General features: G+C 39.8%; 1 protein-coding gene across 12 annotated transcripts in view; it reads left to right on the forward strand.

The window, feature by feature from the left end:
• Bcas3 (BCAS3 microtubule associated cell migration factor) overlaps nucleotides 1-18,736 on the forward strand; it is a 484,435-nt gene that overhangs the window by 223,780 nt on the left and 241,919 nt on the right. For all 12 annotated transcript variants that reach the window (XM_031354430.1, XM_031354434.1, XM_031354429.1 and 9 more), the window contains 3 exons: nucleotides 590-690; nucleotides 4,712-4,908; nucleotides 7,807-7,904. In XM_031354430.1, the coding sequence (XP_031210290.1) occupies nucleotides 590-690; nucleotides 4,712-4,908; nucleotides 7,807-7,904 (396 nt within the window). The remainder of the gene's footprint in view (nucleotides 1-589; nucleotides 691-4,711; nucleotides 4,909-7,806; nucleotides 7,905-18,736) is intronic.

Here is an 18,736-nt window from a genome sequence, read left to right on the forward strand (position 1 = left end):
TACTAACTAAAGGTTCCCTATGTAGAAGAATACAGACTAGTTTGGACTGTATCTTAGTGCTTAAGAATTATGGAAATTACTTGAAGTTGCTAGAATTGAGAAAGACAATATTTGAATAAATGTTGTTTGCTGTGATTGAAAGTATTTCTCAATCAGACATCATGCATTTTTATGCCTGTAGATGAAAGTAATGAATGGGTTCTGGGTTCTTCGATTCCATAGCCAGCCTCCCTCCAGCAGGTAGGTGTATCACCTCAGTGGACTGTAGATTGTGGGTGTGCAGGTGGATTTAGTTGGTCACTAAATTTCCACAGCTGTTGTTTATTGTTTGTTTTAATGAAGCCTCTTCCTGTTGCCCCAGCTGACCTCACGAGGTCCCCTCCAGCAGCCTTCTGAGTAGCTGAGTAGCATTTACCAACAGCCTGGCCAGCATTTGCTGTTAATCGGGAGATATTTCTATGAACTTGCTTTAAGTCTTTGAATTGCTCCTGTGTTTTATGTTATAGAATCTATTTGAACTGATTTTGTTATTATCTGTATCTCCAGTGCACAAAGGTTTAAGTCCTTTGTTTTCTTCTTTCTCCTGCAGCTCTTCCCCCTGGAAGTCCTGGCCCCATTACTCGACATGGGTCCTATGACAGTTTAGCCTCTGACCATAGTGGGCAGGAAGATGAAGAATGGTTTTCCCAGGTAAGTAAATGTATCAGGGCTACCACAGTAAGGGAGAACAGAAATCTGTGTTTATTCTTTTCCTTTCTGAAAAATGGACAGAAATGGTCACTGGATATTATGAGTATTTACATATTAAGAATGTCTCAAGTTGGGGGAAGGTTTGAGGGACCAGGAGGGGATAAAGACTCTACAAAGAAAACCAACAGCGCCAACTAACCTGGACTCATTGCTCCTAGAGACTAAACCACCAACCAAAGAGCATACATGGACTGGACCTAGGTCCCCCCCCCACTTAATATAGTAGATACTTGATCTTCATGAGGGTCCCCCAACAACTGGAAAGGGGGCTATCACTTACTATGTTGCCTGCCTGTGGATTCTGTTCCCCCAACTGGGCTGCCTTGTCTGGCCCCAGTGGGAGAGGATATGTGTAGACCTGTGGTGACCTTATGTACCAGGATTGGTTGGTACTCACAGGGCCCTCCCTTTTCTTAGAGGAGAAAGGGAAGAGGGAACTGAGAGAAGGTGGGGTCTGCAATCAGGATATAAAGTGAATAAATAAATTAATGGGAAAAATAATCTCAGAAACATTGCTTTAAGTTTCCACACATTGGATTTATTGACGTTTATCTCTGCCCATGCAAATGTCCAGATGCTTTTGTAAGGGCATCTGAGCATTGTTTTGTGCACAGTTCCTGCTTTCCTTGCTTTGCTGCTTTTGTTGGCTTCTAAACCATTCCTAAAACAGCTCCAACCAGCCACTCCTTGCCTTACCAGGTGACTGTGTCTTCAAGTGAAGCACTTTGAAATAAAAGAGACTCAGGCAGATTTCACAGTGGCGTGATTACAGTGACTTCCTTACAAATGCTGTTGTGTCTGTCTCCAGTCTGACATCACTGGGGAGGATAATGACCTGTATCACATTACCAGTGTGACAGCTTTTATCAGACAGGTGCCTCTGAGAAGTGGAACCCTTTGTGGTGTTCCCAGGAAGACAGCCTGAAAGCTGAAGAGGCTCTAGAAACTGGAGGAATAAACCATTTCTACATAGTGTGTATTTATTCCATTCCGCAGCTATGCTTACAGATGCTCTGTGGACAGTGGTCCGGCTCCCGTGGTCCGGCCCCCTACATGCTGAAGCCCTTCTTCTCCTTGTGATCTCAAAACAAAATACCCCGTTGTACACAAGCTCCATCCAAGAGTTCTGGCAAAGAAACCACTGTCCTTCACTTCAGCTTTTCCATTAGAAGCAGGGGTAATGTGTGCTGTCAGTGTGAAAGTGTATACAATATGTTCGTCCTGCACACAACAGGAGCGTGAGCATGGCAACATCTGGCTATCGCCTAAGTGAGATTGCACAGGCATCTGTTTACCTCTCGGCTCTGCGACACTGATGGTTTAGAGCTTAAAATACACACAGTTCTTTATCTGTGGCCTAATTTACATTGCTGAATGCAACTCCCAGAAACAGAAATCACTGTCCTTGATCTGGGTCTTTCCCCATCATTAGATTGTGTGCCTGAACCCTCTCAGCCTCACACACAGTCGCACTCCGAACCTTGTCAGTTGTGTTTTGTTCAGACTCAACTGTCATAATCTGAGAAATGTAAATTTTTCTCACACTGTTGAGTATAATCCTGCAACTCCCCCACCCTTTACATAGAGCATGATGCTTATAAAAGTTTGAATTACTGTTTTACTGTGTGTAAATTCCTGTGTCAATGTTTATGACAGTTGAGAAAACATTTTGATCAAGTGTCGGTTACATGAGAGAAAACATAATAGCCCCTTTATTTAAAAATAGATGTGAGGGCTGGAGAGACAGCTTAGTGGTTGAGAACACTGACTCTTCCAGAGGACCTAAGTCGTCAGCTTCCACTTCAGGTGGCTCACAGTTGCCTATAATTGTGTTCCTAGGGATCCTGTGCTATCTTTTGCCCTCCATAGGCATGTTCACACATGTGACATGTACTCACACAGACACGTACACATAAATAAAAATTACATAAAGTAAGATGTAAGAATAATTGAAAGCAACACCAATATATTACAGCATTATACAGAGAAAGCAGCTTCCTCGGTAAAATTATTTGGATTGCTTTTAGTTGCTCTCATTGCATGCCCACATGTGATAAATACTGACTTAGCTGAATCTACACGTGTCAGCCCCTAAGGATCTGATGATAGTTACATGAGGCAGACAACCCATGTTTTCAAATCTACAGCAACTTTTCCTTTCATGGGATTTTTGTGTTTTGGATACATGATGTGGTGTGTATATTGTGAGTATATTAATGTGTGTATATTTCTACAATTTTGGGTTAAATTTTTCTTGAGATAATATAATTAATTATTCCCCCTTTTCCTTCCCTCCTTTCAAACCTGCCCTTGTACACCTCTCCCCACCTTCCATTTTCTTTAAACTTCATGGCCTCTTCCTCTTTAATTGTTGTTGTTGTTGGTGGTGGTGGTGGTACTGGTGTTGTTGTTGGTGGTGTGTGTGTTTATTCACAAAAATATAAATATAACCTGCTCAGTCTGTATACTGTTACTTGTATGTTTTCCAGGCTGACCATTTGGTATTGGACAGTCATTTGTGTGTTGTTTTTTAGGAAAGACTATTTCTCCCTCCTCAGGTTTAGTTGCTTGTAGTGTTTTGTGTAGAGTTGAGGCTTTCTGAATACTCCCCTCCATACCAGCCTGTCTGTTGTTGTTATCCTTGTGTAGGTTAGGGTTAGGCAGCCATGTTGACGAGACTTCATGAGCATACCCTTGTAGGAGACACAATCTCACAGCAAGCTTCCTGTACCTCTGACTCTTAAAGTCTTTCAGTCTCCTCTTCCATAATCATTCCTGAGCCTTTGATGTAGAGATATGTTGTCTATATATATTTATTGGGACTGGGCTCCACAACTCTGCATTTTGATATTTTATAGTTTTCTGTAATGGTCTCTCTTCTGTTGCAAAGAGAAATCCCTTGATGAAAGTTGAGAACTAATTTGCCTGTAGGTATAATGATAAATATTGAAAATATAGTTAGGGATTGTGCTGGCCTAATAAAGTGGAGGCTATAGGATATCCTCAAAATTGTATACCTGTGGGCTGGTGAGATAGCTCAGTGGTTAAGAGCCCTAGCTGCTCTTCTGGAGGTCATGAGTTCAAATCCCACAACCACATGGTGGCTCACAACCATCTGTAATGAGAAACAAATAAAATCCTATGGGGTAGAGTGGGGCCAGAATGAGCAGGGCCAGAGCAAGAGGAAGAAGGTAGGGGGGAGATAAAGTTAAAAAAAAATTTTATGCCTGTTTTAGTCCCAGATAGTTGGCTAGGTTTTCAGTATCAGGGATGGCTTTCCCTTTTCAAGCAGGTCTTAGTCCAGTTACCAGCATAGCTGAAAGCTCTTGTGACAAATTCTGGCACATGAAAGCTAGTTTCAGAGAAGACAGCTTCAGGTCAGATCAAGCTCAGGTCCTTTCAGTTCTGTGTCTGAAGTACATAGTGTCTTCCTTTCATGTCTGGGGCACATATAAGCCAATAGCAGTAGTCTATAATGTTTTGTGAGACTGTTGGAGAACTTTGACCAAGGATTCAAAAGATTTCTCATCCCTGATACTGGGATTTTTGTTATAGTATGGATCTTGTGGGAACAGTTAGATTATTTTAAGATTTTATTTTAAGTTGTATTCATATGTTTGTGTACTTATGCTTATGTACTTGAGAATTCAGAAAGAATGCTGGATCGTCTAGAATTAGTGCTATAAGCCATTGTAAGGCACCCATTGTGGGTATTGGGAACTAACTGAAGTCCTCTGCAAGAACAGTGCATGCTCTAAACCACTGAGCCGTTTCTCCAGCCTCCTACGGTTCATTCTTAATGTCGATAAAGTCCAGTTAAGAGATTTCAGAAGTGTCCATGTAGGTCGTAATTCTGATTGTATTTTGCTCTGGGTGCTCTGACTGTCTTTATTTCACTCAGGTGGAACGTGGGTGTTAAGGCCATAGTACCTTGAAACCATAACTATATCTCTTTTTTCAGGTTGAAATTGTGACACACACTGGACCCCACAGGCGCCTATGGATGGGCCCACAATTCCAGTTCAAAACCATCCACCCCTCAGGCCAGACCACAGTCATATCATCTAGTTCTTCTGTGTTGCAATCTCATGGACCTAGCGACACGCCACAGCCGCTCTTGGACTTTGATACGGATGATCTAGATCTTAACAGCCTCAGGTAGGAGAGAGAACCAGGAAGTTACCTGTAAGACAGGATTCAAGTCTTCCTTTGAGATGAGTGTCCTCTTAGTATTCACACTTCTCCTTTTGACACAGTGTCGTGTTGCTGACTCCATATGTTACCTGTCATTTGTTGTCACCACTTAGGAGCTGATCAGTGCAACACATATTTTAGTTCTGAAATGGAACACTTTAAAAAGCCAGCCAATTTATGCTTTGTGTGCATATGTGTGAATGTGCTGAAAGACTCATCTTACTGTAATACAATATCCACTTATCTTCTTGTTCAAATCAGACTTGGATATGGCTAGGTGCTGGTGGGTTACCTTAAGTAAGTCCAGTCTGAATCTCTGTCAGGAGAATTATCAATAGTTAATAAACTTTGACTTGGTGTAGTTGCACACATCTTTAATCTCAGCATTCAAGACTGGTAGTTTGTAAGTACAAGGCCATAAGAACATCCTATGCAAAATTTTAAAATACCTGCTATACATCTAGATTTGGCTTTAAAATTGCCTTCTGACCTTCTTATTGTATACCTTTTAAAATAAAATTATGCAAAATTATATTCCAATCACATGATAAAATGCCTTTATTCTTTGTCAACAGCAATAACAGTTTCTTTAAAAATAATAAAACTAAGCTAGATATGATGGCACATACCTTTGATTCAAACACTTGGGAAACTCTCTGTGAGTTCGATGCCAGCAGGACTTTGTAATACAGACCCTTTTCCAAAACAAAACAAACAGAGTTGCTGCCAGGCTAAATTAAATTAGACTCTCAAAAAATGTAAAAGGCATCTATGTGTAGAGTGGCAGAGAGATAAATGCCCTCCTGACTTTCCTTCTAGCGGTCTCCAAAACATTGACCACTTAACTGTCTGGACATTAGCTCCTTCTCTCATCCCCAGGCTGTCTTGCCTTCACTAACCATGCAGATCTGCTGCTGAGGGCAGAATCCAGGGTTTCTTCTTAATTTTTAAATTTTATATGCTTGTTTGTCTGTTTATGATTCTGTAGCCCAGGTTATCTTGGAATTCAGTATCTTGGAAATCCACATGGCTTTGAACTCATGGATGTCTTCCTGTTAAGTGCTGGGATTTGGGGTTTGATGTAGTTCACCTGGCCTAGGCTTATTCTTCACTTCTCTTTGCTCCTGTAACATGTGTTCTTTGTGTTATGCTATTTATATCCCACAGTATATCTGGGAATTAGAGACTCTCTCCTCTTGTGGGTGCCATGGAAACCATGTATGCTTTCAGCCCTTCTGGCATCACTGGTCCTATGGCAGGACATTGACCTTAATGTTTCTTTAAAACTATGAAGTCTATTTTTTATTTATTTATTTATTTATTTATTTTGGTTTTTCGAGACAGGATTTCTTTGTGTAGCCCTGGCTGTCCTGGAACTCACTCTGTACCCCAGGCTGGCCTCGAACTCAGAAATCCGCCTGCCTCTGCCTCCCAAGTGCTGGGATTAAATGAAGTCCATTTTTTAAAAAATCACAATGCATTCTCTTTACTCATTATACCATCCTTTGCTTCATATACCATTAAGATTGGTAGCATACTAGGTGTGCTTGCCCATTTACTTCTAATCTAAAGTACAGTTACCTTTAATCCCAGTAGAAGTGCAGTAGCTTTCTCAAGCCCAGCCTGGTCTGCTTAGCTGAACAGATCCAGACCCTGTCTTGCCTCTATGAGAAGCCCATCTGATGTGAGCAGTAATGTATTCTGCTTGGTGCGAAATTGTTGTGTGGTGACTTTGTTGTTGTGAACAGTAGATTTCGGACTTGCACAAACTGTGACAGCCATGTCGCTGTGTAGTCTGATCTGATTCACTGCTGTCTATCACCCCTCTTCTTCATGTCCTACTTTTATTACCTAGGACATCTCATTCTAGGTCCTGGGTAATTGTATCTGCAAATACACCTCATGGTTTACATTTCATTTCTGTTGCTCCTAAAATAGATCTATGCTTATATGCGGTAAACCCTCACTGTGTGAATTGCCATGTGCATACATGTACTGTTCCTCTACATTGCCTGGCATGCAGGCCTTTCACTTGTTGTTATTATCTTAATAGTATTTGTTCTCAAGCAGCTGGAGACTCAGCATTTATATATTATCTTCCTTTTGATAGCCTTTTGATATTGTGTTTAATAAGCCAGTTTGTTGAGGGTCAAGTTGATTATTACATTATTACTGATAATTTTATGGAAGTTACTTAGTCGCTGCCTTGTCTGACCTCTGTGGCACAACACAGCCTGTTATCCTGTCTTATCCTTCTAAGTAAAGTAACTATCAGTAATTTAGGTGGGGTGTCTCAGATTTTTAAATTACGGCTGAATGTGGTTGTGCACCTCTTTAATCCCAACCCCTTGGGGGGCCAGATTCAGGGTAAGCTCAATGAGTTTGAGGCCAACCTGGTCTACATAGAGTTCCAGGACAGACAGGGGTACACTACATAAAGAGACCGCCCCACACACGTACACACACACTCCTGCATTATTACTGTTCCCTCTGATGCTGTCCATGCAATTTAAGAGCGTCAGAGGTGTTTGCATGTTTGCTTTGGAAAATATTCACTGTAAAGTATTTTGCTTCTTTTCCAGTTCTGTTACTTTTTCTTTTACTTCATTTTTAACTTTTCAACTCCTTTCTTAAGCCATCAAACAACACAAGTTAACAAGAAGTTAGAGTGGGGGTGGACAGGTGAGAGGCAGGCTTTGGAGCTTTACTTCTGTGTGTCAGTTTGGGACTGTGGCTCTTCTTTTTAGGGTATGGTTCTTTAATGGATTAAGCCATACCAGCATTCATGATTTAAGGTCTGTTGTAAGAAGTGACAGTTTCTTTGCCAGTAACATATGTGAACTAAATTAAATTGCATTGCAGGATCCAGCCGGTCCGCTCTGACCCAGTCAGCATGCCAGGGTCATCCCGTCCAGTCTCTGATCGAAGGGGAGTTTCCACAGTAATCGATGTTGCCTCAGGTAGGATGCTTACAGAGTATTTCTTTGCTCCTAGAATTTATTTTCTTATACATTATAGGGGATGCTGCTCATTTTCTTTCCTGTTTTGTTTCATTGTTTTGAGTTTTCTATGTCTTTTTACAGCAGTGTGCTTCTCTTTGCTACTGAAAACTGCTGGGCACTCAAGCATTCCTAGTGTTTGTGAGTAGGGGGGTGGAGGGTGGAACTGGCCCTTGATTAAATGTAATGAACATGGTATCGAAGGCTACGGGGTTGATGACTGTTTGCCTTTGATCACTTGGAATGTCAAGCAGCAATCTCGACAGAGAGAGTAAATACAGTGTATGGATTCAATTGACTCAACCTGTGGAGTATCAGCGTGCCTGATGTGTGGCAGCAGAGACAGTCCAAATGCTGTCTTAGCTAGTTTCACTGTGGAAAGCATGAAGCTTAGAAATTCATCAGCTTAACCCTGCTATGTCTAGTACAGTTATTCATTTCCTAGCCTTGCAATCAGCCTGTGCATGTGCTGTATTAATTTCTGGAACAGGAACCATTGCTGATTTTTTTTGGTGAAGTTTGCATCCATTGAATTATAGAGATGTTCTCTGCAAAGCCTAGTGAATCCCTGAGTTGTCTGTGCTAATGAGCTTTCCTGTGTCTAAGATCAGTTAAAAAGGGAGAACATTGCTGTGGTGGGGAAGGTCTGAAGATCTCACAGGAGGGTTGTGTCCCAAGTCTCCCACAAATGGGTTCATCAGTAATTCCACAGTAGTCAAGAGTTGAATTAGAGCAATTTTAATCTTTTGGTGGTTTCAAAATCCCTACAAGTGACTGATTTGATTGAGGCTTAAACTGAAAGAGAGGAAACCACTACAAAACTGCTGCTTGACTCTAGCTCAACATGCATGGACTTTGTTTTCTTATTTTTTATGAGTTATTTGTTCATTTTGGTTCACTGACTGTACATTACATCTTATTAAATTGTCTATATCCAGGCTTATATCTTAACTTTAATGTAGGATTTTTTATTAGAAAGCTCATTCTTGTTTTTGTGCTCTAAGTTGAAAAATATGGCTCTTGCATGCAACAGGCAGGGAGGTGGGTGAGCACTATACTGGCATTTCTACGTCAGATCATCAAATGGGCCTTCTGAGATCAGAAAGGAACAAACATTTGGGTGTGCTTGATCTGCCAGTGCTAAGAGTGCTGGTCAAGATGAGGTCTCATTAGGCCTTTATTACATTCTTAAACTCTACAATATTATTAATTTTGCTCTCAAACTATTAGGTACTTGTAATGTGTGTTGATAACCCTGTGTCAGGCTTATTTGATATGGTAACCTGAGGTAATAATATATTCTGTATTGTTCATAAAATAATTTTTGCTCTAGGTTAAGTTGTTTCATGAATACAGAAAAAGTTCAGTGAAACATTTAATACATTGTATTAGGTATTGTTGTTTGTTTGTTTAGCAAAGACAGAATTTAAGCTGATTTTTGATTGGCATTGAGTAGTGGGTTTTCACATTTGATCTGCTTCCATCACTGTCAAAGCCTGGGAGTTTGTGGGTTGTTGTTTTGTGGCCTTGAACCTCTGAAATTGCCAACCTTCTGGATAGAGAAAGCATTTTTGGTGCCTAAGCCCTGTTGTTATTCTCTGCCCATTTTTCCATTTGAAATCTATGTTTCCTTCATGAACCAGCCAGGACAGTGAATATGTATGCAGCTCTTTCCAGCTCTGAGCAAAGAGACCTTATCCGTGGGTGATCAGATTTCTGTGCAAAATTCTCCTGGGCCACCTCACGTGGCTCAGCTCCTTTTGATGAAGAGTCTGTGTTGTCCATTACTTTGGTTGAATGTATAATATTCTGTATCCAGCCTCCAGCTTCTTGAATCAGACCACTGCTGTTAACAGAACTACTATTTAACATAGTGAGACTAAATGATTGTAGTTCTTTGTGGAAAGACATTTATGGGTAAATTCTAATGCATCCTATTTTTTTTAAGGCACTAAATTTGTTGAAATTGTTTCTGAACCATTAAGTGCAGCTTTCATTGTGGCCCACACATTTGAGTTATATGTCTTTGAAGTTTAGTGAACTGTTGCTTACAAAAAATCCCCAGCGTGGGAGCTCCTCCTTTAGACTTCATTGCTCTGCATTTCCTTCTTCCATTTTATACTGTTTCATGGGATGTCTTTACATTTTTCCTATGGCATGTGTTATAGATGGCCTTCAGTTTCTGAGATAAAACCTTCTCTAACTCTGTGGTGGGAATCCTTTTTATAAAATAACCTTACATTAAATAAACTTATATACATATACATATATATATACACACACACATATATATGTATATATATACACACACACACATACATATTCTCTGGCAGTAAATTTCAAAGTGAAAATACCTTATTTAAACCTTGTAATTGGGAGCTGGGAAGCTGTCTCTTCTCTTAGGAACCCTTGTCACTCTTCCTGAGGACATGGGTTCAGTTTGCAGCACTCATATGGCATCTCACAACCATCTGTCAGTCTAATACCAAGGGATCTAGTGTTCTCTTCAGGCCTCTGTGAACACTGCACAGACATGGTGCACAGACACACATGCAGCCAAAACCTCATACACACAAAGTAAAATAAACAAGGGGGAAGATTTTTAAACCTTGTATATAGAGTTTTTATTTTGGTTGTGTGTGTGTGATGTAGCACCGCACAAAGGACAGTGTGTTGACACCAAAAGAGATAAATCTGATGTTATTCCAGTTCTCTTAAGAGTTTTCTTTCACAATTTACCATGTACTTATTGCTGTTTTATTTCTTCATGTAGAGAAACATGTAGAATACACACACATATACACACAAACCTGTGAACTTTCGTGGTTTAAGCACGAGGAAAATTCTTCCTCTGAGAACATGCATGCGTTAGTTTCTCCTTGGGTCCACAGGAGATTGATAGCAGACGTTGTTGTTGACTGTGAGATATTTCCATCTTAAGATCATTCTAGAGCAAAATTTGTGGAATTTTATCCTAAGGCACAACCTACCCAAAACAAATAGGTCTTGCACTGATTGCTCATATTCATACACACCCAAATAATTTAAGAAACTGTGTTTTTGAATCATAAATAATATTTTTGAATAAAACCTTAGGTTAATTTCTTCACATTTTATCTATAATTTTTTTACTTTAAATATCTCATTTTTCTCATTGTTTATACTTAACTATTTTAATTGATGTCTCATTTGAACTTACTTTCTCCATTTCCTCTTCTCACAATCAGTCTCCCCATGTAGAGCCAGTGGTCCTGCCCCAGCCCTCCCAACGCAGGGAGCACAGACATGCTTTTTTGTTCCTTGGTTTGTCCATCCTACTTTAAAGACAGTGTGGTGTCATCTTTTCTTGATTTGCATAATTAAACTGAAGAGCCTCTGGAGATCCAGGTCACCCTGATTGTGTCCTGGTTTGCATAGAGATTGATGCTTACCAACAAAGAATTCAAAGGACTGAGATTAAAGGACAGATATTCTGGATCTGCATGCAGATGAGACAGAGCTTGTAAGTTGATCCACCTTTGCCATTCAGATCAGAGGTAGACCTTCTTAGCCATCATAATCCTAAACCATCTAAGGTGCTGACTAGAAGATCTACCTGGTGCATCGCTGTGGGTCAGTGGTTACAAAACTACAACTGACTGCGAGAAGCTGGGATATTTATATTCATGGTCTGTAAGTTCTGCTAAATCTTCAATAAGTCATCTTTTCTACCTCGCTTGTTGTTCTCTGAGCTCTCAAGTGGAAAATGAGAATTCCGACACAGAACTTGGATTCTCTTTATTTCTAAGAGATGTATTCAAGTAATTTCCTAAAGTGATTCCCAAATATAAAATATTTAGCATTCTTTAGAAATACAAAGGTAGTTTTTTGATAAGTGATAAGGCTTGGAAGTCACAGAGTTCCAGACTTTGTGCATGATTATAAAGTGACGAAAACTCTAGGCTTATCTCTTGGGTCTTCCAAGCTTGTGTTAGAACAATAAGAGGATTAACGAGAAGGGTGAAATGAGAAGGCTCAGTATTGATCTGTGAACAGCCATTCCAAGGAGGAGAATACCTAACTCAGTTATTAAGACTAGTGCTTTAAATTAGGGATGGCCAAGTATGGGCAATACATCTGCTCTCATTCTTTGAACACCTACTATCTGTATAAAATTTAAAAGTAAGTTTTAGAGACTAGGTCAAAAGAGAACAAAGTATAAACTTCTATTTGAGCCTAAGGAAAGCACAAGGCTGGAATATTCATGGAGTTGAGGCCTCAGGCAGTGGTGTGCCACCCAACAGTGACACTACTTCAGTCTGGACTGCAGTTCCTTTATCTTAGTCGTGTGAGTGTTAAATTGTTAGTGCAATGCTGTTTTCAGTTGTGTCCAAGACAACATGCTGGAACCTGGGCTTCTCCACTGCATGTGCTTGAGAGTAACCATAGGCTAAAGTAAGTGATCAAAATGAAAATGGTTGTTCCTGAGAAAAGACTAGTCCTGGAAGATTGTGGTGCCAAGAACAAGGACAGCTGTGACTCCTTTCACAGCTCTATCTAAAAAAGTGATTTCAAAATTAAAGCACTTCCTAGGTGTGTGTCTCCACAGCTCCTTATGAGGGTGAAGCAGGAGGATTGCGTAACCCGTGAGGATGAGGGGAACCTGGCATCATAGCTAGAGCCAGCAGCAAACAAACGAACAAAACCCTAGTTAAAGTATCCTTTATTAAAGGAAGAACTAAGCTAGGTTTACATAGTCTGTTTCAGCTTGGAAATCTCACTTGATTTACAGTATGATTTGATTTATGTGTAGCTACTGTATACATAGGCTAATCATACAGCCCAATGAATTTTTATAATCACATAAAGACCACTCAGACCAAGAGTAGAATATTTCTATCACTAAAGGAGTTCCCGTGTAGCTAATGCACAGGTTACCTCAGTCAGTACTGACTCTAATGCACCATAATTAGCTTTGCCTTTCTGGAACTTGATGTAATTGGAATCATTTCACACATAGACTTAAAGCATTTTGGTTCATGATTTGAGATTCTTGTAGGTGTATCACTAGTTAATGCAAGAATGAATACACCTAACTATTGCACTGATAGAAAGCAAGTACAATAATGATTTAATTACTAGAGTTGTATTTTGACTTGGCAAATGTTTTTGAAGAACACCATTCTCCTTGAAAGACTGGGTGTCAGTATGTGGGTATTTTGGTGATTTTTTTTAAATGTTTCTTTCACTTTGAGAAAAATGATTAATAATAATAATAATAATAATAATAATAATAATAATAATAATAATAATAATAAATTGGACCTTTCCACTGAAAATTAGAAAACTGGCAAACTTGTGTCTCACTGTCCTCCCTTTAGGACCCAATGCTTAAGGAGATTTCTAGTTAAATGTGTGATAATATTAGCTAGTATAATTTCTCATATCATATAGTGAAGGATATCAGTGTTCATGAAAGTTGCAGTTGTATTCAAATGACCAGATTCATGTTATGCTAAAGTAGACTTTTATGTATTTCTTCCTGATACAAAATGGGACCAAGGAATTTACTGTCATAAGGAAAGAGAAGTAACTGGTGGTTAGGTTCTACACTAGAGCCAAGGTCTATCACTTCAGTAGATTGTCCAACCTTTAGGATGCTGGTAATGATCTGTTCTTTCCATCACAGGCCTGAGTGCAGCCAGCTTTTCTTGACATGGTTCAACGAAAGGATGTTTGTTTTAATCTATAAGAATTTTAGCTATGTGTCGTGGCATGTATCTGTGGTCTGAGGCTTGAGGAATGTAAGTTCAAGATCAGCCCTGACTACAAAAAAATAACTGTTATAAAAGATATTATTAACCTTAAGATTAAAAATTATATAAGTATTTTAAATGCTGAGTGGTGTTAAGGTGCATAAATGAAGCTTCTAAGGGTATTGTATGGATTAATACAAAAACCGACTGTAAATCACTGCTATATATGTACTTCCACATACACATTGAGTGATCAACCAGAAACTCAGATGACATTTGCTTGAGGTTTCATCATGTCTGTATTTTTGGAGAGCTGTCATCTTTAGGATGTTGAATGTAGCCTCATGCTGTAGTTATGGCAGCGTAGGAGGCCAAGACGGGAGGGGTTGCTGAGCCTGTGTCCCGTGTCTCTGAAAGAAGTCAGATTGTTAAATGCATAGACTGTCACAGCAGCCAGTCCTCTCAACCGCCGAGCCATTTCTCCAGGCCTTCCGTGCTATGCCTTATTTGGACCTTTTTCCATCTCCCTATTACCTGGTGTATTTCCATATCATTGATAAAATTCATTTACTAATGTTCCTGATGCTAACTTATTAGCATATTTTATTTTTCGTCTTCATTATCTATAACTTGAAGTACTTTTTTATATTTTACTTATATCCAGAAACCTAAATGTTTTTTAATCACACTATAATTTTTATAGGTTTTCACTGTGCAAAGGTTGATTTTATTTCTTCCCATTATTTGTATTTGTCCTTATCACACTTGCTTGGATTTGCATGAATCTGTTGAACTGAAATAACGTCATTTAGCATGATTGTCCAAGTCCTATTGTGAAGAATTAGCATTTCACTATTAAATATAATCTTAGTTAGAGGGTCTTTGTGTTATATTTATAATAAAATTTTCTCTGAAGAAAATGGATGAAATTTGAAAAAGAGCTGAAGTGATATTTTGTGAGTCAAAAGTATAAAGTATGTTACCAGAGATATTTCATTGAGCCAGGCATGGTGGCACATGAGTGTGACTAGGGAGGCTGAGGCAGGGTGATCAGGAGTTCCAGGTGAGTCCTGTCTACATGAGTCTTTGTGTGATGGTTTGGATGAGACTGGCCCTCATAGCCTCATGGTTGGTGAAACTGTTTACAGAAGATTAGGAAGTATGGCTTTGTTGGAGGAGGTATGTCACTGGGGATGGACTTTGTAGTTTCAGAAGCTCAGGTCAGTCTCAGCCCCACTGTTCCTGCCCCTAACTTGTGAATAAGATGTAAGATCTTAGCCAACTGCTCTAGTGCCATGCATGCCTGCCTGGTGCAATGCTTCCTGCCATGATGGCCGTGGTCTCACCCTCTGAAACAGTAGTCAAGCCCCAATTAAATGCTTTATTTTGTAAGTTGCCTTGATTATGGTGTCTCCTTGCAGAAATAGAAAAGTAACTGAGACACCCTGTCTCAGAAATCAAGAAAAACAATTATTGAAGGCAACATACCAAGGTAGTTGAAAGAACCAGGCCTTCAAAAACAAGTTAAAACTTAGCAAAATGATCAAGAGTGAACCAAAACTGGAGAAGCTTTACCAGTGGGTTAGTGGTTGCCAGTAACTATCTAACTAAGCCGTGCAAACATGGTAGCAAGGGACTTTTACAAGGTATATGAAGGGTTGTGAATTTTACTGAGCTACTGAAAGTCATCAACACACAATTCTGAGAGCGGTTGCTAGAAAGAAGTGTAAATGCACGAGTCTCTCCCCAGGTTTGAATACACTACTGTCTCTCCCCCCATCCCCAGTTGCGAATACACACTGTCTCTCTCCTCCACCCCTCAGATATGAACACACCAACTGACATTTCCTTTCCCCAGGTTTGGGTGATGGCTTTCAGTTTTGATAAAACTGGACATTGGAAAGAGGAGCTGATGTTTCAACTTTCCCTGTCAGCATGAGACTCTTGTCTCACAGTAGGTCAGGTTTTGTGAGATGTTTGTAGGATCTTTGTGTTCAACCTACAGAAGAACACTATCATGAAGCAGTTTATAAGGAGCAAGATGCTCAACAGTGTATTAAGTGTCTTCACATGTCTTATCTCATTTAATCTGCCTCAATTAGGATCACAGGTCCATTTCCCAAATATCTCAAGAATAAATCCTAAGACACCTTGCTCCTGATACTTGGAATTACTTAAAAGTGCATTAGGATGACACCTCAGATAAGTCTAAATCTCTTTCTGTCCTACTTGATCAAATATTCATTTCAAAATCATGTGTGCTGAAATGAGCCATGTGGGAGTCAAGAGAATCAGCTATTCAGGTGGTGAAAATGTGTGAATGCAGCTGGCAGATGACATTCCAGAACAATGAATTCCCATCTTGTCCTTGTTGCTTCGGGCAACAACTGACAGGCCTGACTGGTCATTGGCTTTCTAGTTCTGGCACTTATAGGAATGAAATTCTTAGTGTCACAGATACTTAAAAGCCATCCTGTTAGGGTGGATACAAACTATGCTGGAGGGTCCTTCCTCCATGGAGATGTAATGAATATGGTCTGGAGGTCTGGAGGTCTTGACCTGAGCCTATAATTATTTGGGCATTCTGTGAAAAGCTCAGGTTTAGAGTACTGAATTGTGCATGTCTGTGTTGTTCTTCATTGCATTTACAAGGCTTTGGGGTGGTGGTGTAAGATTAGATAAGATTAGAACATTGTACCTTTAGGACATTAGTGCAGAAGGAAGTTTACACATCAGCTCTGAAACCCTCTGGACACTTGCACAAGTTATGACCTTAATGAGCAGCTTGTGGTTGTGAGGTTTTCAAATTTCATTGAGCCAAATATCTAGATTTGAGTAGAGGTTTTAATAATACTTTATTTGGCACTCTCTGTACCATCAAGTGCCACACTGAAAAGGTGAGTTGAGAAATCCGATTCTGTGGTGTGATCCGAGGGCAGTCACAAGAATGAGGATGGGGGTCCTTGTTCTGTGGACCAGTGCTGTAGGATTGGTGAGAATTACTGAGCCTCATGAAATAGTGAAGTATAGGCACAAAGAAGGGGGTGGAGAGGGAGATGCAGATGTGGACTCTATTGTGTCATTACTCAACTTATGATCCAACCTGGGGCAAAGGGCAAGCCATGCCTTGTAACCTCTCTGGGCTTCCAAGATGGTTCAGTGGATAAAGGCCTGAGTTTAATCCCCAGAACCCACATGTTCAAAGTGGGCAGTTATCTCCCACTTCCATACACCTGGCAATACATGCATTATATGTCTAATTTTTTTTAAACAAGAAGGTCTATGAGAGTAAGAATCTCTTCACATATGTTTTACACACCACAGAGCAAAGGTGGTTTGAGCCAAATCATTAATCCCCAATCACACATAAGGTATTTTACCATTAAGTGATTGTTGTGTTTGTAGTACTGAGTCTCCAGCTCCATTACACCACTAAGCCTAGAAATTTTTCTTGGCCTATATTCCTTTATGAATTAGGTTTGTCACTGGACTGTAGTCATTGTTCCTTTGTGAACAACAAAAGTGCAGAATATATCAAGTTATATTTTATATCATTCTTTTTTAAAATGCATATGTTGGGACTGGACAGTAGCTTGGCTATTGAAAGCTCTTGCTGTTCCTGTAGAGGCCTGCCTTCAGTTCCCAGCACCTTACAGTGGCTCACAGTTCTAGGGAATCTGACACCCTCTTTTGATTCCAAGAACACGAGGCACACCTATGGTACACATATACACATGTAGAGAAAACACTCGTAAACATAAAGTAAATAAATAACATTTTAAAAATAGGGGAGAAAACTACACGTTTGTAAAGACTGTTTCCTATTGAAAGCAACAATAAAAATTAAGGTTTTAGAGCACTCTACTCAATGGTGCCTTAGTAGATTGGGTTTATCTTTGTACCTCGTTGACTCTAACACACTTCTGTTTTCTAGGATCTGTGGTCAGGGCTGGTAAATATCCAATAAAGTAATAGTCTGGCCATGCCAACTCAACTTTCAGCTTTCTTTGAGGGAGTCTAGGGACTACCATTTCAACATCATAGCACCATATGTGGACATGGAAATCTGGTCCAAGTCCCATTTATCCCAGACTTTTTAAAAGAACTTTCCAGAATTAGTAATAGAATTACAAAATTATATTATCAACATATGCTTTTGTCTCAGGCAACACCAAGAGAGGGTACAGTTGGATTTTGTAATGGTGTATTGAATCTTGTGTGTTAACCTAGGCTGAATCTAGAAAGTACCTGTTGCTCATGGTTAAGACTTGTCCAAGAAAATCATGATGGTGTCTCCTTGGCTCTTCAAGCTCAGACGGACAACACGGGGTCATTCTGCCTCAAAGAGAAATTTACATACAGACAGATAGATGTAAACACATGTGCAAGTTAAGCTTAAAATTTCAGCAGAGCTCCCCAATTACATCTTCTCTAGACCATATTATTTCAAATGTAGACTGTGTGCATGCCAAAGAAAAGACTGCTTTAACCCATGGTTTTCTCAGCATGCAGAAGTCTCAGAAAACCCCTTGAGATACCCCTCCACCACCTGTGTCCTAAATGTCTGATTTTATGACATGAGAAGAGCCCAGTCCTGAGTGAGAGAACCCCAGCCAGAGAGAACTCTCTGTGGTGTCGGAGGCTGTCTGCAGCCTCCCCTCTGTTCTCAGCCTCACTTGTTACTCTGTTGCCTTGGTTGCTTCTTCCTCTCTTCTTGAACATTTACTCTTGCATTTATCAAATATTCCAGTGACTAGGTATCACCTTCTTTATGTTCTGTGGGCCCCTAGATAGTTCCCACAGAACAGTAAGGGTTAATGAGTTCAACATTTCAGAATAGAACATTGGAACCAAACTTTTACATCTGATGCAAACAGCAGTTACCTCTCAAAAGGGAACTGAGAGACCAATGTGCAGCAAAGAGATGTGGCAGTCTTCCTTCCCTTGGAGGCTTTTAGACTACATACTTGTCATATTTCTGAAAAACAAAATTAAAAAAAATTTTAAGTGCTTACAGATATTTTTATTACATTTTACAAAACAAACAAACAAACAACC

The sequence above is a fragment of the Mastomys coucha genome, unplaced genomic scaffold (assembly GCF_008632895.1).
Source record: "Mastomys coucha isolate ucsf_1 unplaced genomic scaffold, UCSF_Mcou_1 pScaffold5, whole genome shotgun sequence".
Taxonomy (NCBI): Eukaryota; Metazoa; Chordata; class Mammalia; order Rodentia; family Muridae; genus Mastomys; species Mastomys coucha.